This window comes from Rhinopithecus bieti, unplaced genomic scaffold (assembly GCF_001698545.2).
Source record: "Rhinopithecus bieti isolate Rb0 unplaced genomic scaffold, ASM169854v2 scaffold_986, whole genome shotgun sequence".
Classification (NCBI taxonomy): Eukaryota; Metazoa; Chordata; class Mammalia; order Primates; family Cercopithecidae; genus Rhinopithecus; species Rhinopithecus bieti.
Genome location: NW_016803218.1, coordinates 592,804 through 619,353, shown reverse-complemented (window position 1 = coordinate 619,353; position 26,550 = coordinate 592,804). Strand labels below are relative to the sequence as shown.

Sequence of the window (26,550 nt, the reverse complement as noted above, 5' to 3'; positions counted from 1 at the left end):
CAAGGGCAAGATTCTGCAAGTTTGCTTTTCCTTACACATCCATATTGTCCATTGTTTCTTTTCTTTTCTTTTGTTATGAAGATGTATTATTTTTACGTCCAGAAGATTTTTTTAAACAACCACAGAAAAACATGAGTGAGTTTAGACCCAAGGACAGTGTCTAAAACCTAGGAAGACGTGTTAGGATTGGTGGGGTGTTGGAGTTACCTGGGCATGACTGTTGGCTTGGCCACTTTCTGACTGTATGAATTTGTTCATTCTTGTATCTATTCGGCAAACACCTATTGAGCACCAACCGTGTACCAGGCACTGTCCTAGAGATACAGCAGTGGAGAAACTATACACGCTTCGTCCCTCACCACAGAGTGCAGTCTAGTGAAGAGGGGACAGTAAACACATCACCACACAAATCATCCCTCACTACAGAGTGCCAGGTCCTCCTGAGGGAAGAATACCCGGGCAGTCATGAGAATCTTATGTGGGTTGGGTGGCCGGGGACCCCGGCCTCTGAGCGACAACTGGAATGGAAAACATGAAGAGGTCTGGAAGCCCAGTAAACTGAAGGCTTTGAGAGATAGGAAGGCCTTACTGGACATATTTAAGGAACAGAAAGGAACAGAAAGAAAGCCGGGGTTCTAGATGCAAAGAAGAAGGGGAAGAGTTGTGCAAGTAAGGCCACAGGATAGTCAGGAGCCAGATCACTCAGGCCTCACAGGCCAAGGGAAGGCCTCCTTAAAGACCGTGGAAAGTCACTGAAGGGTTTTAGGCGCAAAGTGACACGTGATTAGATTTGCAGTAGTCGAAGATCGCCTTGATGCTCTTTGAAGATCAGGGTGGATGGAGTGAGCAGCTGGGTTGGTTAGTTGGCTATTGGCATGGTCCAGGTAGGAGAAATGGTGGCCTGGATCAGGCTGGAGCTGACTGAGGAGATGGAGAAATGTGGGGAAAGATTTGAGATGTTTTTGGAGGCAGAGTCAGTAGGTCTGGTGATGGATTATATGTGGTGGTGACAGTAGGGAAGGGCCAAGGAGGAAAGCTGCGCTTGGAACATGAGCAGTCGTGGGTTTTGTGGGAATGGGAAGCATGCCTTGGGGGTGGGAGGGCAGCCGCCCTCGGGGGAAGGGAGGAAAGTAGAGATGGGGAGCATGCCACCATGTGTCCTTAAGCTTTGGCGTCTTCCTGTGTGAACTGGGGTTTATGATGATACCTGTACCCTCAGGGTGAATTTTTCAGCCCTATTATCCAAAACCTATTCTACAGCAGTCTTCCCTCTCCTTCACAGGTGGAGTGTGTTACTCTTGGGGCTGGAATGAGCATGGCATGTGCGGAGATGGCACTGAAGCCAACATCTGGGCCCCGAAGCCGGTGCAGGCTCTGCTGTCATCATCAGGACTCCTTGTGGGCTGTGGGGCTGGCCACTCCCTGGCCCTCTGCCAGCTACCAGCTCACCCTGCATTGGTCCAGGACCCCAAGGTCACCTACCTTTCCCCAGATGCCACCGAGGACACTGAATCTCAGGAAGCCATGGACAAAGAGAGAAACTGGAAGGAAAGACAATCAGAAACTTCAACCCAAAGCTAATCTGACTGGTCCAGAAATGGGGGACTGTGATAGAGAATCTTTAATAAAGTGGCTTTTCCCACCAAAAGCCTTCCCAGAGAATTGCTTTGTTGGGCTGTGGGGTTGGCCAAAGAAGGGCTCAGGAAGCAGTGATGGGTCGGCTGACCATAAACCAGAATGATGGCAGGCTGCTTGCCCAGTGCCTGGGGCTCAAGGAGACAGACATGCTTTCTACTCAGTAGAGGAGAATGAGGGATTAGGTCTTCACTAAAGATATGGAAAGCTAACACACCAGTAGGAAGGCTCTAGCCTGTCCCTGCCTGGTGGAGATAGAAAACCCAGTTCTATGTCCTTCATTATTTTGGCCCAGCAGCCTTCAATTCAGCAAAACAGAGGGTTCCTGGGCCATGCCTAGAGCAGCCCCTCCTGGAGTTTTATTTTTAAGGCCCTGAGCACATGGTTTTCTAGTTCAAGGATATCGAGGTACCCTGATCAGATGACTGGATACTTAAATAGGAAAGATCTCTTATCTTGGTGACTGGGGGCGAGGGAGAAGGTTCTGGAGTAGGGGTGGAGGGAAGTAGAGAGGAGTACGTGGAGGAAGAGTCAAGACTTCTGGGAAGACCCGGTAGAGGAAAACCCTAGGACAGACAAGAGAGGCTAGGACTGATGAAACTCTCAGATTTGTCTTCATCTGAGTCAGCCAGGATGCTGGAGCTTGTTTGTGTAACTATAATTGCTAAAATATATTGTTTCGGATGAGGGACAGGTCACAGCAGGAGAAGGGAAGTCTGTAGGGATAGCAACGTCAAAGACTCTGACCCCTGACCATCTGCCCCACCAAGCTCTAGCCTGTGCAGGAGGAGGGCCCTCAGGTAAGATGGAGACCAGGCTAGATCCCCATTCCCTGACTTCCCTGTGGCTCTGGGGGACATAGGACCTTTCTTTCTGCTGTGACTGGCAACAAGCCTTTTGCCAGAGGACCTCAGAGAATGGACTTTCTCTGGAGAACCATATGGCAGTGTCACCAGCTAGGCAGCCCAGGTCTGTGGCCCATCCCACACTGCCTGCTTGTGACTCAGAATGAGTCTGTTAGGGCTGGGCTGCAGTGGCTTCAAGTTACAAAATCCCAGGACACCAAAGTTAAAGGCCCTTGAAAGACCATCCAGCCTAGTGGCCGTCACGCTACATTCTTTAGAGTCCTGGGAGTCTCCTGAGAACTCAGTGGCCACCTTGTGGGTTAAGGAGGCCAGGTAGATAGAGGTACAGGTTCCCCTGTCCCCCCCACACACACATCTTATTACAAACAGCTTTAGTTTTTCTCTATATTGGGCTTCGCATAACATTTGGTTTGACAAGAGGTCCTTGAGAAAGTTTAAAAACCACTGATTTTATTCAACATTTTCATTTGTTCATGTGGGAAAATGGAGGCCAAAAGAGGGGAAGGGACCATCTGAAGGTCATAAACCTCACTACCAGGCCAGGGTCCTGATTGGGAAGTGACCCAGCTAAGTTCTTGAGTGAGACAAGAGTGTGATGGAGAGTACCCCTGGGACCAGGAGTGAGTTCAGCTCAGACGAGGAGGATGAGGACAATCTTGAGCTTCCCAGGCCTGAACACAGAGACCACTGACAGCCACAGGCTGACCTTGAACATCATGCATGGAGTCCTCCCAATATTGCACCCTAGAAACGTGGCTGCCCTGGCCAGCAAATCCCTTGGTTCCCCACCTCTCAGGACCAATAGAGGCCAGTACAGTCTCCAAGAACTTGAGTAATGGGAAGGATATCTCCATGCACTCGGCGCTTGATTTGCCAAGGTGACCAAACAAACCACAGAGATGGAGCAATCAGATGGCCCAGAGGTGACCCATATTGGAGCAAGCCCAAGGTCACTGGCCCACCACCCACTGTCCTACAGGCCTGTATCAGGCCGGAAAGCAATCCCACACCAGATAGCACTCAGGCCCATACTACCTACATGGTTACCACTCACAAAGAACCAATGCATTCTCTCTCACAAGGTTCCAGTTCAGAGCTCCCTCCTACCTCTTTCAGCACCTGCTGGAAGAAACCAAAATCCCAAGGCCTCTGCTGCTGAGTCCTATTGCCTCTCCCATGACCTCCTTGTGAGCACCAAAAAGAAATGTCTCAGGGTTCCTTCCCAGCCTGAAACAGGATCAGATGGTGCATTAGCTCCTGAGCCCTTTGATGCAGAACCTCAGACTCTCAGAACTGAGTCAAACCCTTCTTAGAAGCAGATAGGGGCAGATAATCCACATGTGGAAGAATGAATGGCTGCTGGCACTAGAAGACATCATAGACCATCCCATCACCTTGAGTTCCTCCAGTTTTGCCTTTCCAGACATCAGTGTTGGGCAGATGGGCTCTCTCCACGCTCCTTCACTGGCTGAGTCTGATGAGTGTCTGAAAGCACTCATCAGATAATGAGTGAGGAGGTGTTGACAATGTCTCCCAGATTTTTTTCTGCACCCTCGGATTGCTATTGGCTATTATCAGACTTTGCAGATGTCCAAGCCCCTCATTCCTAATAGCCTGTGAGCTGTTTGAGAGCAAGAGACCAGGTCTTCGTCAATTTGGGAACCCCTTCACCAAAGAGGGGTCCTGGAATGGAGGAAGTGCCCAATAAATGCCCATGAGTGAATTCATCAGTATAACTCACCCACCGTGGGGGGAAGGGTAAATGAGTGGACTCTCTGATCCCCTTTGTCACTACTCATCCTCTACTTTTAGCCCTTTTTCAAATATCATAACCATTTGACAGTCAATTTATGACAACATCATTCACCTGGTAAGCTAATGTGCCATAAGAGCTGTGGCTATTTGAGAAGATACTCACTCATTTTAAAACTAGTTTTGGCCGGGCGCGGTGGCCTCAAGCCTGTAATCCCAGCACTTTGGGAGGCCGGATGGGCGGATCTACGAGTCAGGAGTTTGAGACCATCCTGCCTAACATCGGTGAACCTCCGTCTCTACTAAAAAATACAAAAAAGCTAGCGGGCGAGGTGGCTGGCGCCTGTAGTGCCAGCTACTCGGGAGGCTGAGGCAGGAGAATGGCGTGAACCCGGAGAGGCAGAGCTTGCCAGTGAGCTGAGATCCGGCCACTGCACATCACAGCCCAGGCGACAGAGCAAGACTCCGTCTCAAAAAATAAAATAAAAATAAATAAATAAATAAATAGAATAAATAAATAAATAAATAAAAACTAGTTTTTTTCAATGAACTAAAAGAATCAGTCTTCATATTCCTCCTGTGTGAGAAGGAAGAAAGGGAAAGAGGGGAGAAGGCCCCACTCTGTGCTCCCAGGTCATTGGCCTGGCCCCTGGAGTGATGGTTGAAGGTCAAGCACAGACCAGATGCTGATGGAACGTCTCCCTCCCTATCATACTCACCCTCCCCTCCTGATCACAAGCACCCCATCATCCCTTGACACTCCCACCACCCTGGGCCCTGGTGGGTTGTGAGGGCCATGAGATCAGCCTTGGGTGAGATTGTGCTTAGGAATGGTGAACCCAGGCCTAGGGCTCAGGCTTAAAGCCTTCTCACCAGCCCCGGGCATCCACCACTTCTGGGTGAAGTGACTTAGTGATCAATTGAAACTGGGAGTTAGGGAGTTAGTTGGGAAACTGTTGGGGGCGGGGGTGATAGAGGGAGGGCGCAGGTCCGTGCAACTGCTACAAGTTCAGAATCAGAGTGACTGCAGTGCGGAGGGAGGAGGGAGGAGCGGCTGGTGAGGCAGTGGGCTTTGCCAGCTAGTTGAAGGAGCTGACACTTCAATCTTAGGGCAATGGGATTTAAGCAGGAGAGTGAAGTTGGCCAGCTGTGTGTTGGGGAGGCTTGGGGCAGGGTCAGAAGTGGCTCCCCTCTGTCATATTCACAGCACTTCATGAAGGAGGGCAGGAGGCCAGGTCCTGAGGTCCTAGGATTCAGGACCAGCCACTCTAGTGTTCCTATCATTTCCACCCCCTAATGGCCAGCCCCTGAAGGCCTTAAGTAGCTTGAGACAGTTGTAACCTAAGCTCTGGGGTCAGACCACCTGGGTTAAAACCCTGGCTTCATCACACATTGGCTCTGTGGCTTTGGGCCATTACTTTACCTCTCTGCATCTGGTTTCACCTCTAAAATGGGGCTGTTAGGTGACTGTGAGCGTCATTAGACAACATGTGTAAGACACCCGCATGTAGTAGATGCTCAGTACATGCTAATTGCCCCATTAGCTTCTGTGTCCCTGGAAATCCATATTCCTAACAGCTTTTTGCTGAGTCTCACTTTGAGTCCACCAGCAGCACTTCTTTGCTGGTGGATCCCTAAGTAGAGTGGACGTTACCCTCCCTGCAGCAGCAGAGGCTACTTGGCTTGTGCATCTTGATGCTTATGAATGGTGGTGGCAGCTCTGGAAGAGGCCCTGAGCAGAGGCCTGACCGTACTCACTACTCCACTGACCCCAACCCCTTGTTTCCTGGACTGCATGGGGCATCAGGAAATTGAGGCCAATACTTGGAGATGATGAAAAACTGTTAGATGAGAATTTGATACACACTTGAAGCTTCCCACCCGCCCATCTGATCATGGACTCAGGCCATGCTGGGAGGCATCAAGGGGACAAAAATCAGAGGGAGACTGACACTCACTTGTCTGTGGCCCTGGGCAGATCCCTCCCTTCTCTGGGCCTCATTTCCTCATCTGGAAAATGCTCAGAGGTCGACTCTCATGACCATTATGGGCTCTTTCCACCTGAGCATTCCTGAAGTCTCTAATGGATAGAAAAGAATTGGAACCCCAAACCTCCACTTTGCCACCAAAACCAAGTGAACAACCCAAGGCAGTCAAGATCCCTAGGAGAGGGCTTTACCCCTCCCAAGATGCCTCCAGGCAGAGAGAGGGGTATGTGATGAGGGCATCCATCAGACTTGGCCTGGCAAGGGTGCTGCTGGGTAGGGCACCCAGATCTGACAGTCAAACCCTACCTCTGGCTTCATCAGAGTCAAGAATGGCCTTAGAAGTGAGGTGACCATGGTCTGCATAAGGGGCTGGGAGCTCTAACATGGCCCGATTCAAGGACCTATCAGTATGGCATGATTCATGGAGAAGTTTCCTGGTCAGGTGAACCCCCTAGAGGATGTTCTGGTCTTAGGACCTTATAAGCCCTGTGCCTTTGAAAGCTGCCTCCCTCCCCTGACCCAACAGGATCTGCAGCCCAAGGGGCCACCCTACCCAACCAACCTGCAGAGGGCAACTTCTTCCTTAGGGCCTGACTTTCCCCCAGCGAGAGGACAAGCACCTGAAGGTGGATCCTTGAGACCAGAGCAGCCAGGGCCCAGGTTTACCCCAGCCCAGCCACAGGGGACCAGAGGTCCAGACCAGAATCACGACACTGCCTGAAGGCAATAAAAACCCAAATTCGTGCTTCATCTCAAAAGTCAGTTTTTTATTATTGGGGGCCAGGGCCCAGGGAGGGGAGGTCGTTGAGCTAAAGCATCATTGCTCTCTTTCCAGGAAATGTTGTGAGCTGCAGTGAAAGCTCGAGATGTTGCATTTTTTTCAACTCAAGCATGTGTTTTTCAAAAATATCATCCTTCCCCCCCACCCCACTAATTTTAGAATCAGACCAAAGCCAAGCTACTGTCCTCTGTTTCTGTTGGGAAAATACTATATTTATTCGAGATGCAGAAGTGTGTCTCTGCAAACCTCCGACTGCTTCAGGAAAACAAATCTGCTTTAGACTATACAGAAACCATGATACAAAATTTATTTCATGCTAGAATCGCTTTGCATAACATTGGGCATGCAGGTTTTTACTCTGAAGTACTAAATTGCATACAATGCCAGGTTGTGCCTTAGTAAAGGTGGAGGAGGGTGCTCCTCCCGTGGTCCTGATCTTTTGGTGCTCTACATCCTGGTTTTAATGGAACACTTGGAAAATCCATATGTGGTGATTATTTACTATGAACAATTTGTTATGAAAGTTGGTCACACTGGATCTACACCGATAAGATGACAGAATCAACCTAGACTAGCTGCTGTCAGGGGTCTTGGGGAGATGTCCGCTGGGTCACAAGCATGCCAAACGGGGAAGAAGGCAGCAGTGCGAGTTTCCACAATTCTATTTGGAGCAAAGTTCTCAGTTTCCACGTGAGAGATGAACTATGAAGGTGAGGTCAATATGACCGATGACTGACCAACTGCCCTTTTGGAAGCTTTCCTCTCGATCTTGTGTACAAAAGGAAGCAATCCATTCCCCATCTCCGTCCCTCCTCCCCTCGCCCCTCACCCCCAGAAATGTACAGGTTTCTACCGAACGCTGTTACAGTTTGGCTCCAACAACGTGTGTCAAAGTCAAGAGCTTTGAAAGAAAATAGAGGGCTTTTGATGTTTTCCTTTTCGTTATTGTTGTTCAGGGTAATCATACAGTTGCAGGGGGTTGGTGGGTTTGGTTTGCTGGGTTTTCTGTTTAACTTCATGCAAGTCATGCTAAGGGGCCCCTCCACCCCCCCTCCCCAAATAAAATAAAATTTTAAAAAATGAAAAGAAGGAAAAGAAATCCTCTACGGTCAGTTACCATTTGGCCGTAGAAAAAGCTACGTCCATCCTAGTACAATGCCTGGGCCACTCGGACTCGTCCGGCAAACCTGCATGGCGTGAATTTACTCTGTCCGAGGGTGAGGAGGGGCTGCAGATCCACCCAGATGCTTAATAGCCACCAGTGTCCTCGGCCAAGCCGCCTGGTCAAGTCACTCTCACAGCCTCTGTCGGCATATACTTAGCAATGACAGGGCTTTCTTTGCAAAGATCTGTATGTAAAGAATACAATTAACACTTGAGCTTCTCTTCTTGGCTCTCCCATCCCGCTTGGTACTTAGTTTTTAAGGAGGAGGAGGAAAGACAGAACAGCCGCATGCAGAGGCAGGCAGATTCTTCTCCAGCTGGCTTGGTTTGCCCATGCACTGAGCCAGCCTAGCACGCCTCTTTCTCTCCTGGGGGAATGGGATGAGTCCCTACTTCTGCTCTGCATATTGACTCACACACCTGCATGCCTTGTGGCTCAGAATTAGCCTGAGAAAAACAAGTCCTCGGCGGCTGTCATGGCTCCATGAGAGTGCGGACCAAATGGATGTGGGTGGGAACACTTCACCCTTAGCGCCTCCCAAAGACTCTGGCACCTAAGCCTCGGTGGGACTGAGGAATGGGTATCTCCTGTGGACTGTGCTTAACGCTGGACTCCCAGGCATTGCAGGGAGCAGGTCTGCTCCTGTCCCACACTCCCTGGGCTTCCAGCAGCACAGTAAAGAGACTGTCCTGCCTGCTCTTTGGGGCCACACCAATTGGTCTAACATTCAAGATGACGGAGACAGAAAGCCCACGAGAGCTTCCTGGGCAGGCACGGACACTGGGAACCATCTACCTGCTTTTCCCTCACTCCTCGGATATTCTGCTTCTGGCCATTCTAGCACCTCCAACTGGGAAAAAGCCAGTCACAAAGGGGAACATCAGGCCCATCCATGGCCGGTGCCAAGGATGGGACCCTCCTGAAGGCTGGCAGCCCTCCGCCATGCAGCACCATGCAGGGATTTGCATACCGTGCCAGGGCCCAAAGGACCGCTGGGCAGGGCAGAGAAGCAGAGACCAGCCTAGACCAGGTGGGCACAACTAAGCACCAGTGACCAGAACCACGTTCCCTCATCTCTGTGCAGGCTGCCTCTGCTCTTCTCGGTTTGCCTTTGCTTTTGCATTCTGTGTTTTCTCCTGCATATGGTTTAATCACTTCAAATACTGGAGCAGTTGTGAGTGACCATAGGCTGCACCAACTGTTGATTTCAAAAACCCAACTCCTTTTCTGACCCAGCCTGCTCACCCCAGTCAGCATGCATCTGTGTGTGCGTGTGAGGCGCTCCAAGACATGCACGAGCTGCCCAGCCAGTCTGCTGTACCAAGAAAGGCGTCCTCTGCCTTCTAGGTCCGGGCCAGTACGTGGAGCCTTGAGCTCAGGTGCCCTGGGCCCCCACCCCAAGCCTCTCCCCAGCCCGTGCTGAAGCTCTAGGAGAAGTCTTTCTCTCCAGTGGGGTCAGCCTAGCGTTCTGACTACAAGGAGACCTGGAACAGAGGCCACCAGTGGCCTCAGCCTTCACCAACCACAAGAGGGTGCTGACCACACCCAGGGCAGAAGCTCATGGGTGCTGGGGATGGAAGGCGCTGCACCGTCCTGCTCAACCACCTTCTCTTGGCAAGTTCTCGATCTGCCACTGGCAATATTCTGACTACAAGGACAATGGGCTTAACCACAAGCCCTGAAGACATCTTCCTCTTCTTGACTCTGCTCCCTCTGGCCTGTGGGTTGATTATCTTTCAAGGATACCTCTTCCATGCCAAGAACATGGATCTTGGGTAGCTCAGTTCACAGGGTCTTGGCCCACTCCACTGCCCTCCTCAACCAGGGGAGAGGAGAGATCACTTTGCCTTTGGGACCTGACCTGCCATCTGCCAGAGCAACCTAGGGGAGTCAAGGCTCCTCCTGCGTTCCTGGATACCCCCTGCCTTGGGGTCATGGCCTAAAGTCAAATTGTCCAGTCACCTCTCAACTCCCAGCTCAATACCAACCCACAGCTGCCAGGGCCTCAGGTTCTCTCTGCCAGCCTGACATCTCACTTGGGGGAAAGGACCTCAGCCCTCCAGGGGCTGACCCTGGCAGGCTCCCTCCATCCTTGCTCCCCTCGGTGTGCCTGCCTGCCCCTCAGCGCCCTTGCCCGCCGCCCTGCCCACCCATCTGCAGGAGCGCGAGGCGGCCCGGACGATGCACAGTGCTCCAGCTTCCTCTACATACCCTTTCTCATTCCTCCACCAGGTGGGCACGCGTACTCCCCGGTTGATAAGAGGAAGCAGGGTCCGTATCTCTCGCGGGTGCCCGAGCGCGTAAAGGGCAGGCCCTCATCGGGAGTGAGGGCCTGGTCTATGTGGGGGCAGTCTTCGTTCGCCAGCGCGGCCTTCGCCACCTCCCCATTCAGTTTGGAATCTTCAAACATATAAGCAGAAGCTATTGAGACACTGAAAACTGTTTAGTCGGGGGCAGGGGGGGACAGGCCAGAAGCGGGGTATTGGCAGAGGGCAGCTCGAGTGTCCCTGAGGACAGAAAAGCGGGCGGGCTGTGGAGGGAGGAAGGCACAAGGCAGGGGGCTTGGGGGAGTTCAGCTCATTCAGGCAGCCTTCCGGCTGCCCACAGTGCTGGGATTGGGGACTCCTGGGTTTGCTCAAAGTTTGCAAAAAGATGAGTTGGTGATGGGCCCAGCAGGTGTGGTGCTGGGGGTCGGCCCCGAGCCCCAGGCAGGGCCGATGAAACAGGATGGTGTGGATGCAGTCATGGGGGAGAGCCAGACACACAGCTCAGGGAGAAGACAGACACTGACACGCAGAAACACTCCAGTCCAGAGAGGGGCCTTTCCGGACCCCTCTGCTGCTGACCAGAGCCCGGCTGCCTCCCGTCCGCAGCCAGCCAGTTGCTTGGGCTTCCCTAGGCCCGTCCAGACCACCTCATCTACTCTACTCCATCTCCCATTTGGATCTCATCTGATCACCTGGTTCACACCGCCCCCACTCGCCATCTAACAACTCAGCCTGCACCCGCCCCGCCCAACCCCATACAGACCCAAGCAGGTCACTCTGTATGCCCTGTTCCCCATACAGATTAAGCCTGGTCACACAGTCTACTCTGTTCCCACACGGACCTGGTCTGGTCACTCTATGCCCCAACCCCCATACAGACCAGTCCTGGTCACACAGTTTCCTCTCTGCCCATGCAAACCCAATTTGACCACTCCATCTGCTCCATCCCCCACACGGACGGACCCAAGCTGATCACTCAGTCTGCTCTGGTCCCCACACGTATCAAGCCAGTGTCTTCCACTCCATGCTGCCCCCAGCAGGCCTGGTCAGCTTGCACAGGCACCACAAGGATGTATGCATGAGGCTGTGACAGCAGGACATGGATTTGGGAGGGGCTCCCATTCCTCTGTCCCCTCTGGTCAGTGTCCCCGGCAAAGCAAGGCAGATGAAGGTGTAGAAGACAACAGCGGCTGATGGACTTGGGTGGGGGAAATTGGAGTTCTGACCTCTGTGGCAGCCTGAGAAGAAGCCTGGGAGGAGGTCTGGGAGCACATTTGGTGAGGGGCAAAGTGTGGCCAGAGCAAGGAGCCCCGTCTCTCCAAGATCTTGGAGCAGAGCCGTGGAAGCCTCTGGAGCTGACAGAGGTAGCCCTAACTGGTCTTTGCCCCCATCCCATCACTCTTGAGGACCAAACCTGCCCCAAACTCTCTGCCCTCAAAGCAGAATCTTCCTGGCCAGGGTGGAGCCAACTCCAATACTTCATCTAGGGTGAGAGCCTCAAGCACAAGCCCTTTTGTGGAAGAGGGAAACCAACTTGGGCATGACCACGTTAGGGGAGGCTCTCTGAAAGAGTAGACAGGGCGAAAAGGCTGGAGACAATGTCCACCCAATTGAACACTCTCCCGTGATCCTGTTCACATCATGTAACTACACGCAGAAGTGATCCTTCCCCACGTGCACACACTGGGTGTGCACGTGGGTGGGATCACCGCTCGTGTACACATCATGTCACTACAAAGAGGCAGTCAGTCAAAAGAGAAATGGACCAATCAGGTTTATTCGTAAAGCAAATCCAAAAAAATCCCATCATAATTTTGGAACTTAAAAAAAAAGTCTTTCGTACAAGATGGCAAAGCATTTCACGTACAGTGCGTTTCTTGACAAATCCCAGGGGCTTCACTTCCCAATTTACTCTGAACCAAAAAGGCCAGTTGCCAAGGTAACTCTGACACCATGTGACTGGGGCCGGGGCATCTCTGGGGTCTGGGGGCATGTCTGCAGGCACACACATGTGCTCACAGACACGCTGGTCCTGCCTCCCACTCTGGCTGGCCCCGTCTTCCATCCAAGGGTCTCCGGGCTGAGGGAGGAGGGTGCTGGGAGAGGGGAGGGAAACATTATGGAGAGGATGCGGATGACGATGTGGAGGTTGAGGCCCATAGCACCCTGCATGAATTTTCCTCAAGGGGAGAACAGTGGGTCCTCCCAGGCAGCGTCTCCTTCTGGGAGGGGAGTGAGGACTCTCGGAGTCTCTGTTGGCCATCCTTTGCCAGGGGAGGTGTCCACAGCCTGCAGTTCTTGCCTGGGGGGGATGGGTCAGAGGGGGGAGTGCCTTCTCTCTGCCTCTGCCTCTGCGTCTGCCTCTGCGGAGATGGTGCCACCTGAGACCCTTCTCTGGCTCTGAATGCTGGGCCCCCGCCCACTGGCTCTGCCCACAAGCCCCCAGACCCTGGGGTTCCCAGCTCCCACAATCTCTAAAGGGCCCAAAGTTGGGGATGGTTTTGGGCAGGGGACAAGCAGCATCCATCAGGGATCCCTAGAGGGATGACAGCCTGCCACCCTTCCCTCCTGGGGGATTCCTGGGACACCCCTAGGGCGTGCTTCTTCTCTCAACCCTAACCTTTGAGGAGGGGCTAATGATTGGGTGGGGAAGTTTAAGTCTTGCTCTGTGAATGGGCCCAGTCCCACTGGCTGTTAGTCTATCTGTGGTTTAAGACGCTTTCAGAAACTGGGGCATTCTCCCTCCCCCACTCCAGAGGGGTGGCTGGAAGAAAGAGAAACCAAGGAGGGGCCAACTGTATAAATTTGGGAAACCGGTGAAGAGGGCCAAAGGTGTAAGCCTCCGCCCCTGCCCCGTCCTTTGGATGAGATAGTGGCTAGGAGCCTCCGTTCCCACCTGCTTTCTAGAGGCTGGGGCCCTACCTCCCCAGCCCAGGGCCCCAGACCCCCACTAGACCCACAGGCCTGCAGTGATGAAATGGCAGCATGGACAGCGTCTCAGAGATGGTTTCCAGGCTTGAAATGGGCTGAGATGAGCATCTGCAAGAGGGTCATTTTTTTTTAAACTTTGGAGCAAGGAGAACCCAAGGCTGGGCCCTCAGTCAGCAGAGCTGGCTTTTCTGCCCTGGTCTCCAGGCACCGCCAAAGTACTTACTGTTCACACCAGCTGCGGGCACCAGAGGGGCGCACGCGGGGCTGGGGTGGGGTGGGGGTTGCTGGGCATTTCCTTGGGTTTAGCCCCAAGGGATCTGCCCAGCTAGGGACTCAGGAAAAAAGTCCCAGGCTAAATGGGGACAGTCTGTGAGACACGAGCAGGGAACAATCACGAGAACCGGCACAAGTCATGCAACAAAACGAGGAGAGAGAGAGAGAGAAACATTAGTGGAGAGAGAGAGAAAGAGAGAAAATGTGAACAACATGGAAAAGAACACCCAGGCCTGGCCCACAGTGTCACTTCATTTCTCTGCTACTTCCCCCACAGCCCACCTGAGGACAACAAGGACCCCACTCAGGGCCCATGCTGCTGACCCTGCAGCTCGGTCCCTGCAGAAACTCTTTTAGCCCCACCCGCTGCCTAGTCAGCTCTGCCCAGCACCCTCCCCACCCATGGATAGCACCACTCACTGGGCAGCCACTGCAGCCCAGCAGGGGAAGTAGAGGGGCTGGGGATAGGGGACTTTAGACCCCTTGGCCAAAGATAACCCAGAGGCTGCAGGGTTAGCTCCCAGGGAACCCAGGCAGGGGCTTCTCTGGGACCTCGTGGCTGTTCTAGGTGCCATGGGCAGGAAGGGAGCCCAGCCACCACCCCTCCCTCCTGGCCACCCCCTGCTCACCAACGTGGGACCCTGCAGCCCTGGACGCGGCACCACAAAGGACTGACCCACATCACAGGAGCAGAGATGGACAAGACACATGCGAATGGGCATGGCGGGACGGAGGAGGCACTGTGGGCTGTCCAGAGCGGGCGTTCTGGGCGTCCAAATGTAGATGCAGGAGGGAGCCCCTTTGTGGGAGAGAAGTAGCTTCTCCTAGGCCCCTCACCCCCAGGCAATCCCTGGCTGTGCCAGGGCCCTCCTAGCATCCTCCAAGAGGTCTCACAACCAGGTGAGAACTGGATTCTTGATACCCCTCCCAGGACAAGACCTCAGACACTGAGGCCACACCAGCCACAGCACAGAGAAGGAGACCAGATTGTCCATGGGACAGACACACAGACTGAGGCTTCAGGCGAGACCAAGAGGTGGAGGTGAGGGGCAGGTGCTGCTGGCACCACTGGGGGCTGGCCTGGGGGGGGTGGGAGGGATGCCCTCAGAACCCAGCTTGCCACACACAGCCCCTAACTCTGGTTTTAAAAGTGGAATTGGAGAACCTCAGGTTTTGGCGAGGCCACTAGACTGCCTTGGGGGTACAGTGAGGCTAGAAAGGTCTTGGGGGGCTGCATCTCATCTCTCACAATTCCCGTGGGGCCACATTTACCCTCCTTGCCCCGGCCTCCCCCTCACTCTCCCACAAACTCACCCCAACCCTATGCCCATCTACGTGCGTGGCTGCAAGCAGGAAAAAAGGCGAATGGGAAGAACTCCGGGGTGCAGAGGTGGGGATGACGCCCCTAAAGACCACAGCTCCTCTTGGTGGTGGATAGCCGAGGTCTCTCACGCCAGCTTTTGGAGGGAGAAGTATTCTGGTGAGGGATGAGGATGGAGCCTCAGGGGTCAGAATATCAGGACAGCACCAACACCACTGGGAAGTGAGTGCTTGGGAAGGGCTTGGGAGCACAGCTGGGATGCTGGGGAGGCAGGAGGGATCCAGGCATCCAAGCTCCAGTGGGCAAGCTTGGGAGGGCCCCAAATACTTCCTCAGCCACAGAGACTGTCCAAGCCAGAACTGTCTGGGCCCCTGAAACCTGAGACCAGGGCAAGGTGGCTCCCAAAAGCAGGGCTGGGGAGAGACTGTGGAGCCCAGGGGCAATCCTACAGGAGTGCATGGGTTTTACAGGTTTTGTGTCCTGGGATTAGCTGGTGTGCATGTCTGAACAAACACATCTGCACTCCCTGGGGGGCAGGGGGACTCCGCACAGGATAATACTGTCATTGTCCAAGAGTACAGAGGAATCTGGGCCTGCCTAGAGAGCAGTGGGGATTCTTGACTGGCTGGCCTGGGGCACCCGTGCTTGGGGCAAAAATCCTGAAAGATCCAGGGTTGGGGAGGATGCAAAGGAAGGATCAGGTAGTGCCACAGTGATGCCATTCAGGCTGAGCTCTTCTTGCTAGGCCCACATGGAAGCTGGGGCCTGGGCCAGCCCACACCTTCCCCCTAGAGGCCCAGAGTCCTGTTGGCAGCTCCTGAAATCAAGTAACTAGCTAATCCAAAGCAGAGAGCTCGGAGCTGTTTCAGCCTCAGAGACCCTGCCCATCCCTGGCCATGTTCCTCTCAGGCACCTACAGAAATCCCAGGAAGGGGAGGGTATGAGGCAGGGTGAAAGGGCTGGGAAGCCCCCATGGGCAAAGAAATGGGCCTTGGGCGTAGTGCTCGGGCCAGCATACCTGTGGGATAAAGCCAGGAGAGGATCGGGATGGGGTGGTGGGTCAGAGAGCGTGATAGCAGGGAAGAAAATCATTCATCCACTGGGAGAGGCCGCCCAAAACAGGGGGAAACTTCCCCACCTGGAACTGAGCTAGCCAGCAGCCTCCTGCCAGACCTGGGCATGGGGAGGTCCTTCATAGACTAAATGCCACCTAACTGTCACGTCAACCTCCCGCTCACCCGGCACTCCTTCTTACTCAGTGCTGTCATTCTTCTATGGGTCATCTGTTCCTTTGAAATCCCTGTGTCCACAGAATAAGTCGATGGTATTCCATGGGTAGAGGTAGACTATGGGCTTTATATCTTCGGACCAGAGCCCCATGATCAACTTTATGTGCTATGTGCAGGTTCTCATAAAACTGAGATAGTCCCATAACGAACCACTAGCCATGGAATATTAGAATATATCCCACGGTGACTAGTATTGTTTCATGCCCCCCTCCCCCCTCCCGGCCCCCAGTGAATTCACGGGAAAGTGGTTGTACGCTGGTTGGGATGTCTATATTGCTGCTGCAGTCCCTACTGCTGGAAGCGGGGAGAACCCTTGGTGGGAGGCTGTTGCTGGTCTGTAGCGCTTTCATCTAAGCTGCCCAGGGTGGCGGCCCCCTCTAGTCCTTTGCTCGGCAGCTGCTTCCATCAGGTCACCGGAAACTCCCACTCGACCATCAACCCAAACAGACAACGTGAAAGCTAGAGTCACTCCAACAGGTTCCTAAAGATAAAGGCTAAACTCTAGAGTGGTGGTAGAAGATGAGTTGGTTCGGCATGCTATGGGGTAAGTAAGCTTGTCACGGAGGGCTACAGGTGTCTCCTGGGAAGGATCTCGAGCTGGGCAGCCCGAATCAGGGCAGGAATTCTACTCAGCTATGGAGACAGGCTCTGCTGGGGGTGAGAACCCTTGCTCCTGCCTTTGCAAGGGACCCTCCTGCCCAGATCCCATGCACCATCTCTGCCGTCTACACAGCCTGAAGGGAGCTGTGGTAAGGACCAGATCAAAGGCTGTCTGGCATTTCCAAATCACACCCGCCCCCGCCCTGTCCCAACACCGGGTCAGTGGCCTGAGTCAGAGCCTCACGCGGGACTCCTGCCCCGCGGAGCAGAGCCCCCCGGCTCCTGCTAAGTTAGTCCTCAGCAACCTGGCGGGCCGCGTTGTCTCTTCAGAACATCAGGAGACCAACCGCGTCAACCTCCTTACCCAGGGGCACCAGTGAGGTTCCTCTAGCAGGCTCTCGCCTTCTGAATTTGGCCGCCCAGCATCTCCCGGGGCCCTCAGGCTCCACACCTCGAGACTGAGTGCGGGGTCCGGGGTCACCCACGGAACTAAGGAAGCAGTCTGACTGGATCTGGAATCATCGCTACAAGGGGCGGAGGTGAAAGGTCAGATCGACATGCCTCTAAGAGGTTTCCTACCTGCTCTGTTAATTTCTAAAATTTCTTCCTGGGCCAGCGGACATGTGTCACTCTGAGTACTGTGGTGTGGAGAGTTTACGACAGATTTACAATAATTGGGAGATCCCAGCTGCGGTGGCCGCGGAATATGCTTCTTTTTTTTCTTTGGTAGTTTCTGCTTAGCCATGGCTAAGGAGTAATACATCCCGAAATTGTTCACGATGACGGGCACGGGCATGGCGATGGTGAGCACACCCGCCAGTGCGCAGAGGGCCCCCACCAGCATGCCGGACCACGTCTGCGGGTACATGTCTCCGTAGCCCAGGGTCGTCATGGTGACCACGGCCCACCAGAAGCCGATGGGGATGTTCTTAAAGTGCGTGTGCTCACTGGCGCTGGGGTCGTTGGGCTGTGCCCCTATCCTCTCGGCGTAGTAGATCATGGTGGCGAAGATCAGCACGCCCAGGGCCAGGAAGATGATGAGCAGCAGGAACTCGTTGGTGCTGGCGCGGAGCGTGTGGCCCAGAACCCGCAGGCCCACAAAGTGGCGGGTCAGCTTAAAGATACGCAGAATGCGCACGAAGCGGACGACGCGCAGGAAGCCCAGCACGTCCTTGGCAGCCTTGGAGGACAGGCCGCTCAGCCCAACCTCCAGGTAGAAGGGCAGGATGGCCACAAAGTCAATGATGTTGAGCGAGTTCTTGATGAACTCTACCTTGTTGGGGCAGAAGACAACACGCATGAGGAACTCGAAGGTGAACCAGACCACACAGACGCCCTCGATGTAGGTGAGGAAGGCCTCCGTCTCCGCCTCCCGGTAGTAGCGCACTTGCGTGCCATTGCGAACGTTCTCGATCTCCGTCTTGTTCACGATGGGGTTGAAGCGCTCGTGGGTCTCCAGGCAGAAGGTGGTGATGGAGACCAGGATGAAGAAGAGGGAAGCGAAGGCCACATACTGTGGGGATAAAGACACAGTGTCAGGGGGAGGCCCACCCAGAGTGGAGAAGCCTGGGTTGCCTCTGTCCAGTCCCAGGGCCAGGCTGGGAGACATGCCTGCACTAGGCCCCCTACATCACAACGTGCCACATTTCTCTCCTCAGGGCACGGGGGGCCTGCACGACCGCCAGGGCAGGCTCTAAAACCCTCCTACTCCGTCTCCCATGCTCTCTTCTTCCCCCTATTGATGTTCTCTTCTTTCCCTATTGCCAGCTAAATGTGGAAGCCCCAAGAACCAGCCTAACTACAGAGGGAAGGAGCTTGGGTCCCTGAAAACAAAGACATCAGCCAAATACCCACATTGAACTGTTACCTGAGTGGGAAATAAACTTCCATTGTGTTCAGCCACTGTGATTTGGAGCTGATTGGTTAAGGAATTTAGCTACACCCTGCCCAATAAAAGTGACCCAGCCTGCTGGGGCTGAAGCTTGCAAAGAAATAAGAGGGGATAGCTAGAGTGGAATGAAGCCCCTCAGAGGCCAGATCTCCATTTGTTCTCCCAACTCCAGGCTCATTGCTGCTTTTTCATGAGTCTGTACCTCCCTCATGTGGTCTCTTTCAGGTTCTATCCTGCCTAGAACTGAAAAAATTGTATGTCTTCCCCATGGTCTTAGACAGATTTTTAAAATGTACCCCCTCTCTCTGTCTTCCTAGGAACTTGCACCACAACATGGTAATGAATTCCCTGTCCTTGGATAGAGGCTGAAAGATCTTTTGTGAGAGCGACTGTTTGAGGGTTCAGGCATCAGGAGAATTGCACCAGGGATCCCCAAAGGCACCATAACCCGTAGGCTATACTTGACTCCTTTCCAGCCCTAGGGTAAGGGTGTGAGTGGGAGGGAGGAAGAAGCTGCTAGAGGCCTGGGGCTTCCCAAACATGTGTGGGCTCCTACTCTCTCAGACAGCACCAGTGAAAAGGAATGCCTGTCCAGAACCACCTGCTCTGGCCCTGGGCCCCCTGCAAAAAGGTTCGGGAGACCTTTTGGTTTGGTTTGGAGGTCTCATCTACTGACCCCCTGGGCTTCTCTAGCCTGCAGCAGGCATGGGTACTGAGGAGACAGAATCGAACAGCTTTCTGAGTTTCAAATCCTCCTGTTCAGACTGGATCCTGGGGCAAGGTCTCTTTTCACAGTCTCCTGCCAGGCCCACCGGGACTCTAACATGCTGTGCCCTCCCTTAGCCCTGCCCTGGGCGGATGGGCCCCTGCCAGTCAGCCCTCTCTCAGGGGCCCAGATAGTCACTCCTGCCTGCATGTCCTCACTGCACCCTACTCCTCTGGGTTCCCCTTCTCCCTACCTAGCCATGGCCAAAGCAGTGCCATCTCCAGGAGGCAGCTCTGGGCTACAGTCTGTAAGGGGTGACACCTTTGTTCTCTGACCTGCCCTCATAGATCACTTGGAGGAGGGCCGAGGTTGCATCCTGTGTCAGCAGCAGGAGGCAGCTATGCTGCCACTAGGGGCCTCCTTGTTTGCAGTGATGCCCCTCCCCCACCCAGGGGGGTGCCCTGGAAGTCCCAGAACAGTCTTGTTTGGATTAACCATGGTCACAGGGCCTGACACTCAACCTGGCAGGGATCTGGGAACCAAGAAATATGTGGACCTTCCAAACCACATTCTGTGTTGGGGGAAGTTGGGAGCAAAGGGAAGCGACAAAGCTGGCACCGCAGAATGACGGAGTGAGAGCAGTCTGTAGACACCACATGCTACGAATGGGGAGCTGAGGTCCAGAAACAGGAAGAGATCTGCCTAAGCTATGCCAAGGGGACACTATTAGTCCCGTTGGTTCTAGAGCATTGTGCAATTTTCAGAAAACTGTCTCCTGAGCCACTATCAAGTGTGGTCCATATGCATCCTTCCTTCCATCCATCTGTCCCTCCTTTCTGTTTTTAAATTTTATTTATTTATTTATTTATTTATTTAATTTATTTATTTATATTTTGTAGAGATAGGGTCTCCCTATGTTGTCCAGGCTGGTTTTGAACTCCTGGCTTCGGGCGAGCCTCCAGCCTTGACTGCCCCAAGTGCTGGGATTACAGGCAAGAGCCACCCCACCTGGCCTATCCCTTCTTTCTTTCACTAGCGCATCATCCTCCCTTCCTCCTTTCCTCTCTCCCTCCCTGCCATCCATTCATCCTTTCTTAAATCCATTCATGCACTCATCCATCCACTCATCCTCCCTCCCTTCTTTTCTCTCTCCCTCCCTCCCTTCTTTCCTTCTATACATCCATTCATTCTTTTTCCCTTCCCTCCTTTTTTGTTTTTCTTTCTCTCCCTCCCTCTTTCCTGTGTCCCTCCCTCCCTCCCTCCCTTCCATCCATCCATGCACCTATCCATCCATTCCTCACAAGGCACCAAGTTCTGCCTCGCACAGAGTTGAATAAGGCCTTGATCCAGCCTCAGGGAGCTCCCTACCTAGCTCAGGTGAAGGATACGTTCAGAGACAAGTACAATGCAGTGGACTGAAAAGCTGAATCCTCAGCCTTATTAACCAGAGGAGGCTGGAAAAAGGTCAGAGTAATTTGTGTGCACTTGAGAGAGGCAGGGTAGAGGTTTAAAGCCATGACTTCCAGATCCAGAAAGACCAGACCTGGGGCACCACAGAGGTAGACCAGGAAAGCAACGTGGAAGCAACAGGAAGAGGCCACCACTCTGGCTGCAAGTTTAATGAGCTCCAGAGCTCTCTCCATCACCAGAGTCGCCAAGGCTCTTGGAGCTAAAACACACATCCTGGTCTGCTGGGTATCTGGCTTCAGATCCCCCCTAGAAGGCCCCATCCTGGAGGTTGGTGTTCACAGCCCAGAGACTCCCTGAGGGCAGGGCAGGCCCCCCAGCTGCACCCCCTGCCCTGGCCTTTGTATGAGAGGAGAGGAACAAGCACACTGTGGGTGACCGAACGGTGCCAAGAGGCAGGGCCCATTACACACTTGGCACTCAATCCTGGCTGGAGGCCGGAGGCACCTCCCCTCCTCACTGCCCCACATCAGCCAGGACATCCCCTTCCCAAACCGCCCCCGACATCCATTCTCCACTGTACCCTTTGTTCATATGGGACGCTCTCCGGGCAGGGTCACTGCCATCAATGCATGTTTTAGACTTCAGTCTGGCTACCAGAGGGTGCTGTCAACTGGAATCCCAGCTCTGCCCATGCAGCCCACAAAGAAAGCCCAAATTTCCCAGCCTGGCACATGAGGCTCTCCACGCCCTGGCCTCATTTAATTTCCCAGGGTCCTCTCCCTGCATGCACCCAACATTCTTGCCATGTGCACACCTCTGCCATTTCTGACCATAGAGTGTCTCCCCACCTCTGTGTTTTTGTACCTGCTGTTCCTTCTGCTGGAGAGTGCTCCCGTCAGTCTGTCTGGAAATATCCCATTCATCCTTCAGGACCCTACTAAGTGGACCTTCCCCTGAGGTGAGGCTCCCCTTCACAGCCGTGGCCCACAGGAGGCAGCAACTGAAGGGAATCCCCCAGGAGTCTCTAAATGCACCCTAGGGAGGCAGCAAGCCCATCTCCAACTCCGGCTCTTTAGTGCCTGGGGAGGCTCACGGGAACAGCCCAGAGAGGGCACTGATGTCCCAGGAGCCTGGTAACTTCCAGGCGCCCCCACGGGCCTCAGAGCTCTCATCTCAAGTGCTTCTCTCAGTTCAGATCCCTATCGGAAAACTCAGGCCTTATAAGATTAGGGTAAAAAGTCTTTGTTTCTCAGGGATCAATGGACAGCCTGTCTAGATTCTTTCCTCTCTGGGCCCCAGTGCCCAAGGAGTGGAGGATGAGGAGCAGGCAGCAAAAGCCAGGTCCAGTTGCAAAGACCCTTTCCCCAGAGAGAGTCAGTAGAGGTGGAGGCCAGGCCTCTCGCCCTGCTCAGGCTCCCTGGGTGCCTGCCTTCCTGTCCTCTGCTACTGTGAGGCCTGATTTTCTCTGTTACAGGCAGAGCCCCAGCAACATCAAATCCCAAGGGACCCCTAGAGGGTTGCGGAGGAAGATGCCCCAGCCTGCTCAGACCCCAGTGTCCTCCTAAGTCTCGACCAGTAGGAGGTCAGCCACAGGCACAGCTGGAGCGAGAGAACGAAGCCCGAGGCTCCTTGTGTCTGTTCTCCAGGGCTGGCTGTGCATAGGAAGGAGAGAGGAAAAAGCTCCCAAAGCTTGAGGACCTACTATGCACCTTCAGTCCTCACACCATCTTGGTGAGACAGGGTCATATCCCCATTGTGTCAAGGAGGAAATGCAGGTACAGGGAGGTTTGGGGACTAAGCCAAGGTTTTAAAGCTCATGATGAGGCTGAGACTTGGACCCAGGTGTTTTTCTTTGGTTTTGTTTTGTTTTGAGATGGAGACTTGCTCTGTCACACAGGCTGGAGTGCAGGGGCATGATCTTGGCTCACTGCAACCTCCGCCTCCTGGGTTCCCACCTCAGCTTCCCAAGTAGCTAAGATTATAAGCTTGCACCACCACACCTGGCTATTTTTTTTTTTTTAAAGACAGAGTCTCATTCTGTCACCCAGGCTGGAGTGCAATGGTGCAATCTCGGCTCACACTGCAACCTCTGCCTCCTGGGTTCAAGCGATTCTCCACCTCAGCCTCCTGAGTAGATGGGACTACATGTGCCCGCCACCACGCCTGGCTAATTTTGTGTGTGTGTGTGTGTTTTAGTAGAGATGGGGTTTCATCATGTTGGCCAGGCTGGTCTCGAACCCCTGATCTCAGGTGATTCACCCGACTAGGCCTCCCAAGTGTATTGAGCTCTAGAACCTAAGCTCTTGCCTCCAGAGTCACCAAAGCTCCTGGAGCTAAAAATGCAGCCCCACCCACTGGAGAGCTACCCCCGATTGTGTCTAAATGGCTCTGTCTAGGAGCTTAACAGGCACAGCCCAGAATCCCTAAGAGCAGGTTGTGCCTATCCCCAGTGATAGAGCAGGGTTACCTGGATCCAAAGACTGGAGCCAGCCACATCTAAATGCTTCTTAGGCCTCATTGCCCAGAATCTGCTAGCAACTGGGGCAAGAGCAGCCCCTTGGGTGGGGACACTGCCCCTATCTAGCAAGGTATAATGTCAACAGCAGAGGGACCCTCTGCCTAGTAAGCTTCAGAAAAGCCTATGTGGCAACCCTGGGCTGTCATCCCCGGGGCTGTAGGGTCACAGGCAAGAGTAGGGGGCTGCTTCCCATATGAGATATCTGCTTCCCAATCCAAGCCACCTAGAGACATGGAAGAGTAACCCACAGACCACAAATACACACAGTGACCCAAAGCAAACGTCTCATCCACTACCTAAGCACAGACACTGTGCACATGGCACACAAACTACAACAATGTCCCCACCACACAGTAAACACAGGAGCCCAGATAGCAATTGCAAAGACACATCGCCACACACCACCAGAAATACTCGGGTGCTACACTGCAAGGCGCACACACGCACCACTCGTGCATACACACTCGGCACACACAGACGATGCAGCAGAGGTAACAGCACAGCATACACACTGATGAGCACATGCAGGCCCCGGCTGTGCACCGGCAGCTCCCTGCAGACCTCTCTCTCCCAACCCCAGGTGTACTGACTCAGTGTCTGTCCCCTTCCCCTACAGGACAGCAGCTCCAGCCCACCTGCCTCTGGCCTCCCTCTGCCTTCCTTGCTCAGGCTGCATCTCCTGGAATTTCCCACTAGGCTGGTGCCGCATCACCCGTGGGCATCCCTGGATTTTGTGTGACCTGCCAGACTGTCTCCCTTCTACATGCCATGCCTACAGCAGCTGAGTCCCACCACACCCAGGATCCAGGCCTGCTGGGAGGCCAGTCTCTCCTGGGCTGCTGGTCTGACAGGGGGCACAGAGGGAGCTCTGCTGGGCATTCCTCAGGCAACTGTCACCCAGCCTCGCCATGGCAGTTGCCACCCTGTAGAATTTCAAGACAACACAGGCGAGATCGTCTGACAATGCGGCATAAACCCAAGCTGGTAGTTTCTGGCGTTTTTTTTTCCCCCAAAACCAAATCACAAACCATGAGAGACCCACCAATTGTGTTCTAGAAAGTGGTCGCCATGGCAACAGAGCAAGGCATCCCATTTCTATGGTAACCAGGGCGGTGAAGCTGTTGGCTGTAAAGTCAGACAAACCTACTAACGATCTGTTGACTTAAGAAAATGTTTTATAAATCACCAAGTTATTTTTATCATAACCCCACCCCTGAAACCATAAATCAGAAAGGCAATTTACTATCTATTAAAATGACCAATATGTGCCATGACTTTCATTTATGAATTATTTATGCCACAGTCATCTTTAGAAAATTGTGCTTGCCTTTCGGATCGGAGCTGTTCAGGGGTTCACCTTGGGGAGCTGTGTTCATGCAGTCTGGCGTTTCAGGAACAAGGCGATGGCTGTAATGTGGTGCAGGGACCAACATTCCGGTGCAGCTGCTCACTTGCTGTGTGGCCTTGGCGAGTTCCTTCCCCTCTCTGGGCCTCAGTTTCATCATGGGTACAGTGAGGGTTGGATTGGTCCTCTCTGAGGATTCTGAGGCAGGGCAGGGCTGCAGGCACTGGGGGCATGTGATAGCTAATCAGGGGAGCCCTGGCTGACATCCAGGCCCCAGGCCCCCAGAGGCTTCAGGTCAGTTTTTCCGCCTAATTAAATCTGCCCAGCGGGGGTGTGCAGCCTTTGAGTTAATCCACGCGGAGTCAGTGATGCAGAGCAGGCGGGATGGCCAATTGTCCTAAATAAATTGTCAGTTGAGTTGGGTTTAGAAACTGAATTAGCCTCATCTGGACTTCCGCGGGCCGAAAATGCCCACAGTGTGCTGGGCCAGCTGGGGGCTGGGAGGGAGGGCAGGGAGGAAATGGGATGGTTAGGGGTCCAGTCCCTTTTTGTTCTGTCAGTAAATGCCTGCACCATCAGGCCCAGGAGGCCTGGCCCCTGAGCGCGGTGTCTGGGTGTCAGATGCTGCACCGGCACAGGGGGCAGTGGACGGGAGGAGCTCCCCAGGGTGCTCCGTGGAGGGTGTGAGTAGAGTGTGTGTGAGCATGTTCTAGGAACACGGCTGTGTGGCAGCCTGCTTGGGGAAGTCTGCGCTGCGGGGAGTGTTAGGGAGGTGGGCAGTGTCAGTGTGGGATAGGTGTGTCCTGTCTACATGACCTGACTCTAGGCCTGTGCACAAGTTTTGTGTAAATGGTTGCTACATGTGCTGTATGTGATTCATGTGTATGTGTGTGGACATCCGTGGGGTGTGTTTGTATGTGGACATGTATGGGGTGTGTGGGGAACACATATGGAGTGTTTGCATGTGTGTATGGAGGCAGGTATGGAGTGTTATGTGTGAGTGTGTGTATGGAGCTTAGTGTGGTTTGTCGTGTGTGTTTATGTGTGTGCGTGTATGGTGCTATGGTGTGGTATGTGTGTTTGTATGGAGACGTGTGTGGGGTGGTGTGTGTGTGTATGGGACTATGTGTGGTGTGTGATGTGTGGTGTGTATGTATATGTGTGTCTACGCGGCCATGTGTGGTTTTGTTGTGTGTGTATATGGGGCTATATGTGGTTTGTGGGGTATGTGTATCTATGGAGATATGTGGGGTGGTGTGTGCGGGGCTACGCAAGTGTAGGTGTGTGCATGTGCATGTGTGGGGTGCTGTGTGGGGGTGTGTGTGGGCGTGTATATGTGCATGTGTGTGGGGTGGTGTGTGGGGTCTGTGTGTGTGTATTGCTGTGTGGTGTGGTGTGGGGGTTTGTGTGTGGGTGTGTACATGTGCATGTGTGTGGTGTGGGGGTGTGTGTGGGTGCATGTATATGAGCATGTGTGGGGTGGTGTGTGGGGATCGGTGTGTGGGTGTGTATTGTGTGTGTGGGGTGCTGTGTGGGGGTCTGTTGTGGGTGTGTATATGTGCATGTGTGTGGGGGTCTGTGTGCGTGTGTATTGCATGTGTGGTGTGGTGTGGGGGTTTGTGAGTGGGTGTGTATTGCGTGTGTGGGGTGGTGTGGGGGTGTGTGTGGGTTTGGGTGTGTATATGTGCATGTGGGGGGGCTGAGGGTCTGTGTGTGTGTATTGCATGTGTGGGGTGGTGTGGGGGTTTGTGAGTGGGTGTGTATTGCGTGTGTGGGGTGGTGTGGGGTTTGTGAGTGGGTGTGTGTATTGTG

General features: G+C 53.8%; 2 protein-coding genes across 10 annotated transcripts in view; one reads left to right on the top strand and one right to left on the bottom strand.

Annotated features, from left to right (window-relative positions):
- SERGEF (secretion regulating guanine nucleotide exchange factor) overlaps nt 1-1,648 on the top strand; it is a 231,521-nt gene extending 229,873 nt beyond the window's left edge. For 4 of the 6 annotated variants that reach the window (XM_017870122.1, XM_017870141.1, XM_017870131.1 and 1 more), the window contains exon 11: nt 1,283-1,648. In XM_017870122.1, the coding sequence (XP_017725611.1) occupies nt 1,283-1,581 (299 nt within the window). In that variant the 3' untranslated portion in view covers nt 1,582-1,648. The remainder of the gene's footprint in view (nt 1-1,282) is intronic. The other 2 variants (XR_001885111.1, XM_017870166.1) reach the window with 2 other exon arrangements.
- Nucleotides 1,649-7,944: 6,296 nt separating this feature from the next.
- KCNC1 (potassium voltage-gated channel subfamily C member 1) overlaps nt 7,945-26,550 on the bottom strand; it is a 47,374-nt gene continuing 28,768 nt past the window's right edge. The window contains exons 2-5 of one of the 4 annotated variants that reach the window (XM_017870107.1): nt 17,448-18,381; nt 14,973-15,115; nt 13,415-13,493; nt 12,727-12,817 (exon numbers count right to left, since the gene is read on the bottom strand). In XM_017870107.1, coding sequence (XP_017725596.1) covers nt 13,452-13,493; nt 14,973-15,115; nt 17,448-18,381 — 1,119 coding nt within the window. In that variant the 3' untranslated portion in view covers nt 12,727-12,817; nt 13,415-13,451. Of the gene's footprint in view, nt 8,372-10,398; nt 10,588-12,217; nt 14,458-14,972; nt 15,116-17,447; nt 18,382-26,550 lie in introns of those variants that run through there. The other 3 variants (XM_017870090.1, XM_017870082.1, XM_017870099.1) reach the window with 3 other exon arrangements.